This window comes from Plectropomus leopardus, chromosome 9 (assembly GCF_026936395.1).
Source record: "Plectropomus leopardus strain MGB_pleo_1.0 chromosome 9, ASM2693639v1, whole genome shotgun sequence".
NCBI classification, from domain to species: Eukaryota; Metazoa; Chordata; class Actinopteri; order Perciformes; family Serranidae; genus Plectropomus; species Plectropomus leopardus.
Window position 1 is genome coordinate 15,464,850 of NC_142184.1, and position 13,110 is coordinate 15,477,959.

The 13,110-nt window shown below is 41.1% G+C and overlaps 1 protein-coding gene across 2 annotated transcripts in view; it reads right to left on the minus strand.

The window, feature by feature from the left end:
- Positions 1–32: 32 nt before the first annotated feature.
- nkain4 (sodium/potassium transporting ATPase interacting 4) overlaps positions 33–13,110 on the minus strand; it is a 59,077-nt gene continuing 45,999 nt past the window's right edge. Inside the window, exons 6-7 of one of the 2 annotated variants that reach the window (XM_042491747.2) lie at positions 3,840–3,924; positions 33–2,471 (exon numbers count right to left, since the gene is read on the minus strand). In XM_042491747.2, coding sequence (XP_042347681.1) covers positions 2,462–2,471; positions 3,840–3,924 — 95 coding nt within the window. In that variant the 3' untranslated portion in view covers positions 33–2,461. The remainder of the gene's footprint in view (positions 2,472–3,839; positions 3,925–13,110) is intronic. The other variant, XM_088082068.1, reaches the window with a different exon arrangement.

Sequence of the window (13,110 nt, forward strand, 5' to 3'; positions counted from 1 at the left end):
GGTCATTATTTGCAGTCAGAGAGTGCACAATATTATTAAAAGAGCACATTCTTTTATTAACAAACACCTATTTACATGAACACAAAGCACAGTTCTGGATAAATAGAATTACACAACCAGGTCACATGGGGCAACACAGGGCACAAAATAGAAGAGTGATACAAAAAAGAGAGATCTTTTCCACTTTCTATACAAAGAAAAAGAAATATCTACAAACAGGTGGAACCTTTTCCAGTAAAGACTAGCACATACACACACACACACACACACAACCATAACAGGTTTCAACTAATCTCAGTCACCGAGGGGTTAAGGATGAGGCTGTATTGCACTGAGAGGAAGACTAGTTTTTATATAGTAGCATTTATAACTAATACTGATTATGTTACAATATGAGGTGCTTTGTGTTTTTACTAACCAACACACCAGTTAGCCTGCCAGGAGTGTGTAAAGGATAAATCATAAAGACATAAATTATTGCATCTTGCCAAAGATGACCAATCAAATCAAACTGGGTCACTCTTATTCTGCAGAAGTGGTGAAATGATTTTCAGAATTACAACAGTTTGTGGACCGTCTATGTGGCAGTGAAGAACATTTAGTATCACAGTGGAATTTGACATGCAGCAGGATATTTTTAGGTGCTGACAAAAAAAAAAAAAGAACTGAATGAACTTCTTTGTTCACCACACTTTTGATTCCAGTAAAAAATAGCTGAGACCATTTCAAACTCAGCAGCAAGAAAAGCTGTAATCAGACAAATAGCATACTGAAAATGATCTTGATTCAAATTCAATGAGTAAAATAGAATGATCTTGACCGAAATGATCAAGAAAAGGACTGACTGTAACACTGAAACCAGGGCAAATCGTTGACTCCTGCTACATCACAATTACCCAGCAAAAAAATGTAAAAATACTATTATCAGCAGAAAAAGTACTTTTAAGACAAATCATGAAGATTTATGGACCCTGTGGCAGAAACTCAGTCGCCTTGCAACTTGTACATGAACACTTTGAACACCAGGGAGCAGTGGTGATTTGCACAAGCAGTAAGGCAACAGGGGATCTGACTTTGCTCTGAAACATCTGACATTAACAACAATAAGTGCTACCATCAGTATAGGAGATAGGACCCGAGTGTGTGTACTTTTGTTGTGTACTTTTTTTGTTGGTGGGTCCAAATAAATCTGAGTAAGAAACTACCCAGCAGACGATTTCAGCTACAGTTTAACCAGCTCGTACACAGCCAGTCAAAGACATCAGTTTTGTTATTACTGATTATGTAATACACATAATTACAATACAAACCCTGTAAAAAACATGCTATAAAACAATCACAACTGAGACTATCACAACTGAGAATCTACACTGTTGAACTGATGGGAGACAAGCCCTCTGGTTCACTCAGGTACAGGTCACGCTGCCACACTGAAGACCACACAACTCAACGTTGCTATGATAGTAAAAACAACTTCTATTGTTTTCTTGAAGTTAAAAATATGCTGTGTGACCTCGGCTTGAGTATGTGTAATGATCACCCCTGTCAGCGGTTCGACGTGTCAGTAGTTAGAGGAGAACTGAAGTGAAAATAAAGCTTTCAGTGCATCTTTTAACACCTGACACTTCAGAAACACTGACTTGGCTGTTGGTGAAAAATAGTCACAACAAAAGGACTCCAGAAATAAAAGTAAGACTTACATCTTTGTGTTTGAACACCTCTTTGCAATCTTGATAGTTCACACATGAAACTCTTAATCCAGACTTCTTACCTCACCACCACCATCTCCCTCCTCTAGTTTCATTATTTACATTTTCTATTTCTGACAGATGCTCCTGTAGGTTTGAGCCCCCCCCCCCCTCCTCCACCCCCCTTCCTCTTCCTGCTTTCCTCGTGTATTTATGCACACAGATCCTGGCCTAAAGTAAACAGGCGGCACACAATAGCTCATTCCACGGGCTCCACTGTAATTCAGCCCTCCAGCCAAGATCTGAGCCAAACCAGCAATAACATGCTAAATCACTGAGTCGTCTAAGACACAGGACCACAGACTGGGAGTGCTGGGGCAGTCCCTGATTACACACACAATGTATTTATATGATAAACATGTTCTATACAGGCATGTTCTTGGGCAATATTTGACCATTACGGGCAGTTGGTCCTCAGCAGAGAACTCCATACAAAGAAAATGATTGATACTTCCCTAAACACACAATACGAGGTTTTGTTGCAGCGTAAACCCCCCTTTCCCAGAACCCGACAGCCCTCTGTGGAAAACAATGGACCCTAACTGAAAAGTGGTGGCTTTTCCTGGCAGTACACCAGTAAATGACATGTTTAAAAAATCAAGAGGAGGAGGAATGTCTGGCGTGCCCCATTGAACTGGGATGTTTGTGCCACAACAGCCATTTTGTCTCCGTGGGAATTTGCTGTGTCATCTCCCCGCTGGACGCTCTCTTATTTACGTAGACCTGTGGATAAAAAAAACACATGAATAAAGAGAAGACAGTTAACATTTGTCGGGCAGCTCACACACATCCACATTTATACACACACACTTCCCAGGATGAATGTCTCCTGGATATAACTCTCAGTAGATTGGAGGAGACGAAAACTTCCTCCCTCCCATTAGAGACGGAGCTGATTAAACTGTCAAGAAGCTAATAAAATATTCATTTCATGTTGGCAGAGAATTATTACATGACTTCCCAGACTTATTGTTATTAAGTCCTCTGCACAACTTAATTGATTAATCCAATTTTAGACAGACTTTTTGTGTGTCTTTCTCCATGTGCCTTTATCAGAGACTGCCTGCGGCGCAGGGATGCACTTGTGTTCTACAAACATACACAATAGACACAGGGAAGGCCTCAATACTCCCTACAGCCCTCTGACAGGATGTAGCATGTCTCAGAAAGACATTTACTCCCCAGACATGACTCACAGCTCCAGATACTGAGCGAGCAAGTGTTTGCACAATCACTACGAGTCACTGTTGTTTTGTAACATCTTGATAAGAAACAAAAAACTCTGGAACAATGTGAACCTTGAGTTGAGATTTCTTGTTGTGATTAATAAACAATTTTAGAGAAAATCAAGGAATCCCAACAAATATTGGTCAGACGGTGGCGTTGTGTCACTGGCCAAAAATGGTCCCAGTCAGATGCCAAAAAGTGCATGTAGTTATGAGGCAGATGACCAGATGGTGACGTTGTATCCACATCCAATAATAGTCCTTTAATCTCTTACAAACCATGAAATATTGATCATAATATTGTAATGAAATCTGTAGTGGTCTAAGTCTGTTTTTTTTGGTAATACTTACAATTTCTTTGTTTGTTAATAATATGGTTTTGATCAGTTAAACTGTGATGTCTGCTCTAAGTCAAAAGACTAATATAACTGAATTCCCATTTTTTAAATCTAAAAAAAAACACCTGTGTTATTTATATATATCTACATGTAAATTATAATCCTGATTCATCTTTTTCCTGAGGTGTTAGAGGTGTAAATCAGAAGTTTTATCATGATATGATACTACATCTATTCTCTAGAAGATGATACAATATTTGATGAAATCATAAAGTCTGCCACAATATGATTTCAATTCGATTTAATTCAGGGCCTGTTATCACTGTAGAATGATATCACTAAATAACCTCATTGTCTTTTTCTTGACTGCTTAGCATTGTCTTCCTGATGCTAGGCCGCGAGTATTGTTTTTCCAAATGTTACATGACCTCAAGAGGCTACAAATTATAAATGCACATGCACCTGCTCTTACAGTCACATTAAAATGCACAGAGACATGTATGATGGAGTGACACATTCATACTTACAGGTACATGGGCTTTAAGAGGAGATGAGATGGTTTCTCATTGACATGGTAGAGTGGGAATGGGTCAAATCCACCAATAAAATCAACTGAAAACAAAGGATTAAATCAAAAGACAGACAATAACAGAATAAGACACTGAAGTAAATAAAAATATGCAAAAAAAGATAAAAACACACAACTGATTGAGAAATGAAATGGAAACCAAGGACACAGAGGGAACAGTTGCACTGCAGGGATGTTGAAAGGTGGGCAGCTTGCCAAGAACAGTACAAATCTTTTTTAACAAATAAAAGTCCACAAAAAAACCTCAGCTTAAACTTTTTATCTGTGTATCTGCCCGCGGCTACAGGCGAAGCTCGGGAACAGGTGAAAGCTGGCCAGCTGTCAAAATAGCCAAAGCCTTTTTTATCGCTCAGAAACAGAGGTGACCTTCAGCCACGGACCAAATGCTCAACCCTCTCTGTTTATTTTCTCACTTAAGAGTTCAGACTCTAGGCGATGTGCAGATGAGCAGACCAGTGTCGCTGGAGAAAGAGAGGGGGACACCCTGGTAACCAAAGAGTATTTTTGCACAGATGCAGAGAGATATTTTTGAGATGGAAGGAGAGGCTTGTGGCTCTAAAAGGGGGAGAGAGGGGAGAAGGAGAGGTGAGGACTTCACGCTTGTTGGTTCGGCTGACAGGGATGGGGGGGATTAGTTTGGAAGTGCACATGTGAAAAGGGGCCAGCATGTCCAGGAGCTGAGGGGAGGGACAGGAGAGACTGATTCTGTGGAAAAAGATGCCAAACAAATAGCAGATCCAAGTTCAAGAGGATGACATAAAAATGAGCAGATCTGTTACTTTCTGGGAATCAACAGCTGCGGGGGAAAACAGACACAGGCCAGCCGTGGAAACTACTGTAAGGCCAAATCAGTTCCATCCTGATAAGAGGAGGCAGCGGTGGTCTGCTGAACAGTGATAGGTGGGCAGGATGAGCGCAGAGAGCCACAGGGTGCATTTGGGGGAGTTGTCCCTTTCCTCTGACCCTGCCCTGGTTTCCTGTGAGTCTCTGTGTCATTTGTACACCACACACACACACACACACACACACACACACACACACACACACACACACACACACACACACACACACACACACACACACACACACACACACACACACACACACACACACACACACACACACACAAAGACCTGCTTTCCCTGCTCTTTTCTGTACCACTGATTTTCTCATTATAAGCAGGCGGGGACCCCGTCCCCGCCACGATAAGCTGTGCTGAGGAATACAGGCAGATGATAATGATGGTTGCCATTTTTAGACACACTCGCAGCTCTAGGGACGGCGGCCGGTCGGTTGGTACATCCGTCAGTCTGTCAATCCAACACTTTGATTCAGAGTGAAGTTTCGACACAACTATTGGATGGATTGCTGTAAATTCTGCACAGATATTTAAGGTCTCCAAAGGATGATTTCTGATGACCCCGCACGTTCATGTAGTTGTTAATAGCTGCTGAAGCTTTTCCCCACAGTTATTACGTGCATGGTCTGACCCTGACCTTGAGATGGATCTTCTATGCAGCTCACTAATCTAAAAATCTGTGAATCTGTGTATGTTTTCAACAGGAAAACTGAGCATTTTGAAAACACTGCCATGTGTTGGGTGAGATCTCACAACTCTTTGGGAATGTCTGAGACCTGCTGAAGCAATCTGTTCTTTATGCTTGCTCTGTAAGCAGCAAACAACATTTGGAAATGAATGTAAAAAGCTGTTCAGATGGGATGGTGGAGAGATGCAAGCTCAAATGGGCTGTTTACTCTCAAAAGGTGCTTCAAGCACTTCTCAAATGTTTTGGCATGTCCATGTGGATGGCAAACTTTTACAAAATGATCAGAAAACACCTGTAAGGACAGAAAACTCAATGTGAAACAGTGTATTTGATTCAATGACTGGCCCTTGGACTTATTTCACCTGTCAGCAGCTATAACCTATCATTTATTTATTACTTATATTTTAACAGTGAAGAACTGACAGCTATACAGTGAGTCTTTGTGGTTATTCAGCTGTGCAATTGTTAAACTATTCTATTTAACACAACTTTTATTATGATGCATGTATTTGTACACATTTTGCATTTTTCTGTTTGATATGTAGTGTTATATATTGCAGCTTTAATAAAATATTTTTACACACTTCTCATTTTCTGTCTGTACACTGACACTCTGAGGCACCCTTTATCAGCAGTATGAGACGCACAAGGCCATTGCATTTTTTGACGCTCTGAACAGCTGTTTTAGTTAAAGAGCCACTGACCAAGCATCACCTGGGAATGAGAATGTGCCGACTATGCCCCTATATATTGTATAAGAGCAACTATAGTCTGCCCCAATTTTTTCTCTGGGATCATATAAGTATTTCTGATTTGATTCTGATTGCCCTCTTTAGTGCGGATAGTGGCCATGGAAACAGATATGGCAGCCGGGCGGTACATGTGCTCCTGTAATACAGAAAGGAGCGAGCTCAGTTTCTTCCAGGCAGAGAAAGCAAGCTGTTTTTCTTACTTGTGTGGACACACACAAGAAATGAAAGGTATGTAGGCCAATGGTTAAGGCATCTATGTTGTGCCCCTAAACAAGCAGGGAGTGATGTAAGATGTTGATGTCTCAGTTCAAGTGGAAACTGGGTGAAATCAGAGGAACCTGTACTAAACCAGGTGAGAAACTGACAGTGTACAGTTTACTGCTGCATGTAGCACCGTGTGTGTGTGTGTGTGTGTGTGTGTGTGTGTGTGTGTGTGTGTGTGTGTGTGTGTGTGTATGTGTGTTTGTGAGGGGCTGGCGAGCTGACAGTGAAAAGAAACACAGGCACAGAGATAAAGGAAAAAGACCAGGAGGGGAAAAACAGAGTTGGTGTGAATAGAGGAGTGAAGAGTGAGGAAGATCAAGTGAGAAAAACAGGAAGAGACGAAGACATAGAAAGATATAAAGTGCTGACAGATAGTTCAGAATTTCAGAGCTTGTCTGTAATACTGGAAAAGGTGAGATACAAATAGGGTTGGACAATATGGCTAAAAATGTTATCATGGTATTATTGTGCTAAAAAAGTGAAAAAAATATTTTGTTCAAGTGTAAAGGCTGAAACTCGTAGCTTATGCCATTTTTCAATCAAAACAATAACAAAACACGGACCTTGATGACGTTGTGAAGCAGCGTGGGATCATTTAAGGGCTGCCTGATATGGATTAAAACAAATAGCATGATATTTTTGAATAAATACCTTAATATCAAGATAGCGTTGATATTGTAGCGTTGACTATTGGTGCTATCACAAAATATTTTCACAGTGACATTTTCAATGAATAATCATGTGTGATGAGGATATAATGATTAATTATGTAAAGGCAAGTAACAGAACAGCTATAACATTCTGGTAAGTTCAGGAAAGTACATCACTTAATTTAACGCCGCCTTAAAAACCAGGAAAAGACAACACTAATGATATTAGGATATCTAAGATGATATTTAGTCTCAAATCACAATACCAAAATAATATCAACATATTGCCCAGCCCCAGTTACAAGACACAGTTTTGGTCTCTGTCTCTCTCACACACACTTTGTATTTGAATGAGCTCCTCATCATTGACTCTGATCTGCAGTGCTGCATCTCTGTTCTCACACACCATTACACAGCCATCACTGCTATACAGGCTACTCATTTAGTTTAAGGACCAGTTTAGCTGCTTTATGCATTGTTATTTTGCATTTGAAAACTTCAGGTATGTTTGATTGAGAGCGTATTTAAAGTTAATCATCCATGCAAAGCGAATAAAGGTTCTAGGCAAATATATACTGAGAGAGCCTCTGGAAAGTTTGTTCTTTGGCGAGAAGCTAAACGTGGCAAATGCAGAAAATTGTGTTTATGTCTTCGGTGTCTGTTTCTCATCATTTGGTCCCTGCAGCTGCCAATATCCTATTTGTCATCCAGCACTGCCTTTACTCTATTCTCATTCATATATTCATGCATGTAGTGATAGTCATAATGTATAGTAGTCATACAATTTAACTTATATAAGACACAAAGCTTAACCGGGACAACCGGCAGGATGGGACAGATGTGATGTTTTGTTCAAGTGTGCAATACACTGCCAGGAGATTCAAAAGGCAGCTAGCGGCATGTTAGCAGCTAACTCAAACAAGAAGAACAGCAATCGAAAATCTGCAAATTGGGAAAACAATAAGGTCGGGGAGCTCCTTACCCTCCAAGCAGATGATCAGCCGAAATATAACAGGTCTCTTTTTCGTCATAGTAAATGATTGTTATTGACATGTTATGCCATTGTTGGTGTTAATGTGTTATATGTCACACTAGAGGCCGATGCTGATGTATTACAAGTAATGCCTGTTAAGCCTCTTTAGCGTCCGGCATACTATCTAAACTCACACACTTTGGCAGCATTATGCCGGAATTGTTTAGTTCTGTATAAAAAGCAAAGCCAGCATAATGAAGGGACTTCGATGTGATCTCTATCTTGTGATCTCTATCGATCGCATGATTGTGAAAAAGTGCATGTCACACATGTTTTTCTTAAAACACTGATTTACATTAAAAACATGCATCACATTCAACTGGCATGTGATTCCACACATGAAAACACAATTTATTACAATTTACAAATTACTAACAGCTACTTTAATATGATCATTTTTTGCAATAGCATTAAAAGTTGTTATTCGATTACAGTCCCCCCCGGAGACATTTTGGCTTGTCATAGCACCATTCAAGTGTCCCAGTAAATCATGACAGTGTGACAGTGAGTCAACATGCCAGATACCAGGAGTCTGAAACTGAGGAGGCTTATTAGAATTCAGCCATCATTCATTCTGTTTTTCACACCTGTGCAGTCCTGCTGTGACATGTCAATATGTGTCTTAAAAAGACCTATTTATCTTAAAATGCTCTAGCTGTTTGATGATTATTGAAGTACGGCGATCGCGAAAAAACAGGGGAGACTTTTTTGATATTCTGACCTTTTAACTCTGTTCTCCAACCTGAGGATACGCTGCCACCTACACATCCGTGCATCCCTCCAGTGTCTCTGTCTGCTGTGAAGGATTTTCTGGGGATGTGACTCAGCACAGAGGGCGGCAGCATAATTAGCAGACATGCTAAAGCGAGCTTATCCCAGCGCTCGGCTTCTAACTCCATGACCTACTTTACAAAGAGGATTTTCCCTACACTCACTCTGTTGGTGTGTCTGCTCACCACCGATAACTCTGTGTAACAAATTCGCACACACAAATACACATAAACGCCTACAACACTTAGTCAGTCACGCACAGTCCACTAACACACACACACACACACACACACACACACAAATGCAAGAGGCATATAGGTATGTGTGAGTGCAAATACACACATGCACTTATAAAGTGACGGAGGGAGAGAGGCATCAAATGGGAGATCACACTCACACACACAGTATGAGTAATACAGCCTGAAAGCCATGTCAAACCCTGAGCTGATGGTATATGATGCTTGTTATTCTGCCCATTGTGTCTTCTTGGCTTCTAGTGAGTGTGTGTGAGTGTGCATGGGTGTGTGTTTCATTTCGTTATTCTTTACGCAAGCCTGAGCACTCAAATCTAACTCACCCGTCTCCCTGGAGAGCGAGAGAGTGCTCGGCGTGAGAGGAATTCCTGTCTTATCTCCTTATTCGTGAAAAGCTTGTCTTGTCTTGCGTTGTTTGTTCCTGTATACTGCCCCGTCTCCTTTTACCCCTTCCCTGACTTGCTCCTGACAAACACCTCCCTCTGCTACCCTACATTTTTCTCTTCCCGTCTTCCCCCCTCTCTCTTTCTCCCTCTCCTGAGGATTCTCCCTACCTTTCTCCTCTTGGTGAGGTGCAATCAGCTGTAGAAGTTATTGACCAGCACGCCGCTTAATGAGGCTGATAAAACGAGGGACCAGAGACCTCTAACTTTTTACAAGCACACCTCATTAAAGCTTTGAAAGCCAGAGATGGGGAGAGACAGAAAGGAAAGAGAGAGAGAGAGAGGATTTCTTGAGCACACTTCTCATACATGGTTATTCCAGCTAACTGTGAAAAAAAAACGAGAACAGGAATAAAGCATATGAGGGAGAAGTAAAGAGAAGGAAAAGTTCTGAGCAGGAGGAGAGGTGCTGAGGCAGCCAGGGAGCTCAATGCAGAAACTCGCTTTAATCTACACATCAAATGAGAGATGGGAAATGAGAGCGGCATAGTGCCTTAGCTGGTTTCTGTGTTGCTGTGTGTGTGTGTCTGCGCACCTGTGTCTGCATGAACACATTTATGTCTGTGTGTGTGTGTCTGCGCACCTGTGTCTGCATGAACACATTTATGTCTGTGTGTGTGAGTGCGCGCACGGGCAAAAGGCTGATTATAATAACAAAGAGCTAGCGGTTAGAAGAGATGTAGCAGCGTTTTACTTCAGCACAGCCTGGATCAGAAAAGAACTGGCAGATAATTAAAAGCAATAAAAATCACACTGTTCTGTTCTGTTTTCACCCAAAGCTTTTTTAAACCAACGCTTCCTTATTGCTCTTTTATTATTTTTATCTCTTTCCTTGATTGCGAATTCATGTCCATTATGAGTTTAAAGGAGCAGTGTGTAGCATTTCGTGGCATCTAGCAGTAAGGAGCAGAAGGTCTCTTCCCCTCTAAAAAATGGAGCATGTGATTAAAATTGCAACAAAAAAAAAATCATTACATGAAGCGGTTTCATTTTACAAAACAGTGTTTTTCTGACGCTATTTAGACTTGTCACAGACTTGCTGCTAATGCAGCATCTACTAATGTGTGCTCACCTTTTCTCTGATAACTTAAAGTCCCTGTTAGCTTCTGTAATGGGATGTATTTCTCAGTGAAATTGAATATTTGATTGGTGTACAATTATAAGAGGGATTTAAATACAATTCTTTGCATTGACTGAACTGCTACAACCGGGCAAATTTAGATTTTAGTGCGATACAGAGCTACAGTGGATCGTTAGCTCTACTGCTGGGGTCCGCTGATGAAGAAAAACCCAAAAACAAGTAACAATAACCCCAGTACACAGAAATATTAAATACACTGTTTTGAAAAATGGTAAGGAACTGTACTCTGTTTATCAGAGTAGGGGGGTTGCTGGGGCAAAATGCATGACCCTCCCTTCACCCTTTAAATACTGCATTTCACAGCTTCAGGCTGTGATAAATGATGTGATTTTGGAAATTTTTAATGTAAACATACCCTTTCAACCCAGTTGTGATTTTAAAAGTAAAAAATAAATATATCAAGCCAACAGCCCATAGCCACTGCAGTTTGGGGAAACAAAGATGCACCGACACATAGAGCTGTTGCTTTCTAGCTAAATTAATCTTAGCTCTGTGCTCTGATGTAGTTTGATTAATGGTTGGAAGTTGTAATATCATTGGTTGAAATTGGTTGGTAGTACTAGCTTCGGATAAACACACATAATATTGTGTTTTACAAGAGGAAAACACACAATTTTGATCTAAGAACACTAACAATTGTATATTTTTTCATTTATTTTTGACATATACTGTTAGGTGCACAAAATGCCCAGGGATGTGATCTGAAAGGGTGAAAAGAGCCTTTTTTAATTTCATCTCTCTGAGCCAACTTATCCACATAGGTTTCTTCTCCTCTAAAACAAACAGACCCGGTCATTTAAACCGGTAAAAATACTGAATAAAGCAGTTTCACATTAAAAACCGTCCTTTTTCCGACACTATTTGGCTCGTCAAGGTCATTTTTGGTTTGTCCGTTCTGGGCTGCTGTAGAAACACAGTAGTGCAATGTGGCAAACTCTGTGGATGAGGACCAGCTCCGTACGTAGATATAAAAGGCTTACTTTAAGGTAATGAAAACACAGCAATTCTTATTTTGAGGTGATTATATACTATTTTTATAACTAATTTTATTATATTCCATTTCTGCCAATATATTCCCCTAAATCCTGCACACTGGACCTTTGCACAAACACAGTCTGTGGCGACAGTCCACACAGGCGTGAACAAAACAAAACGTCATGAAAAACAAAAGGAAGAGTCTGTGACGGAGAAAGTCTTTTTTTAATTTCAGTTGACTCGACTCTTGCTAAAATGGTATTGCCCTCCAGGGATTACTTAAGGGGCGACTGGTGATTAAGTGGTACTGCCCAGAGCTGGGGGGAGTGGCTGGGTGGTGGTGCTAACCACTCACAGCCAGTGAATCTCTGGTATGTGACCACCAAAGAACTGCTTAGACTCCTATACCGCTCCTCTACGGGAACACACACGGAAACCACATCACAAGTCCCCCCAAATTATAAGAGTCTGCTGTTTAAGATGCAATTAGTGCATGTAGTGCTTTGTTCATTACGCTGTGTTCAAATCAAATTAGAGTTTGGGTGTCTCACAAAAGGGACTGACGTGATTACAGCCAAGCTCCAGATACTTCATAATTAGTATTCTAACAAGCACGCACAGTATGTGCGAATATGTGCTTCAGAAACTCCATTTAATCTCAGCTAATCCTCACAGAGAGTTTTAACTTTCAGCTAAAATACAAGAGAAAATATGTAAAGGCAGATTCTCACACATGTGGACATTGCCATGAGAGTTACTGCAGTGCTAATCAGATATTTACAACTGCCACCGACCCTCAGATCCAATGTTTCCTGCTCTCTGATTGGCTAACCTCCAGCAAGACCTCTGACCTGCTGCCTATGAGGTCACAGCAGCTGGGTCATTTATCACAAGGCTCTGTCTCTGGTTTCTCCTTCTCTTATGACTCATTCCACGATCCCTGTCGTCTTTTCCCGCACCCTTTCCTCACTCCCTGCTTTATGCAAGAGAGGAAAAAATGAGAGTCAACTCTTGCCCTCATTTGACTCTGTGTTAAAGATTTAACGCAGAGCAGCACACGGCAACAAAGACAGCAGAGAGAAACTTCAGAGGAAGGATGCACATGTTTGACTAGATGCATTACAGAGAAGAGGGAAGGTGTGTGTGAACAAGAGGGTGGGGGAGGTGCAATACTGCAGTATAAAAACACCCACCCTCACCAGGCAACAGACAGCTGGAGCGACAAACGGGGAGGGGAGGTGTGAAAAGTGAAAGTACATTAAAGAAGGTTTTCATCAACAGTGAGGACCACACAGAGCGGTGAGGAGGAGGAATGAGGCGACGAGCGGACACGTGAAAGAGAAAAGGAAGAATGGGCTGAAGGAGGTGTGTAGAGGGAA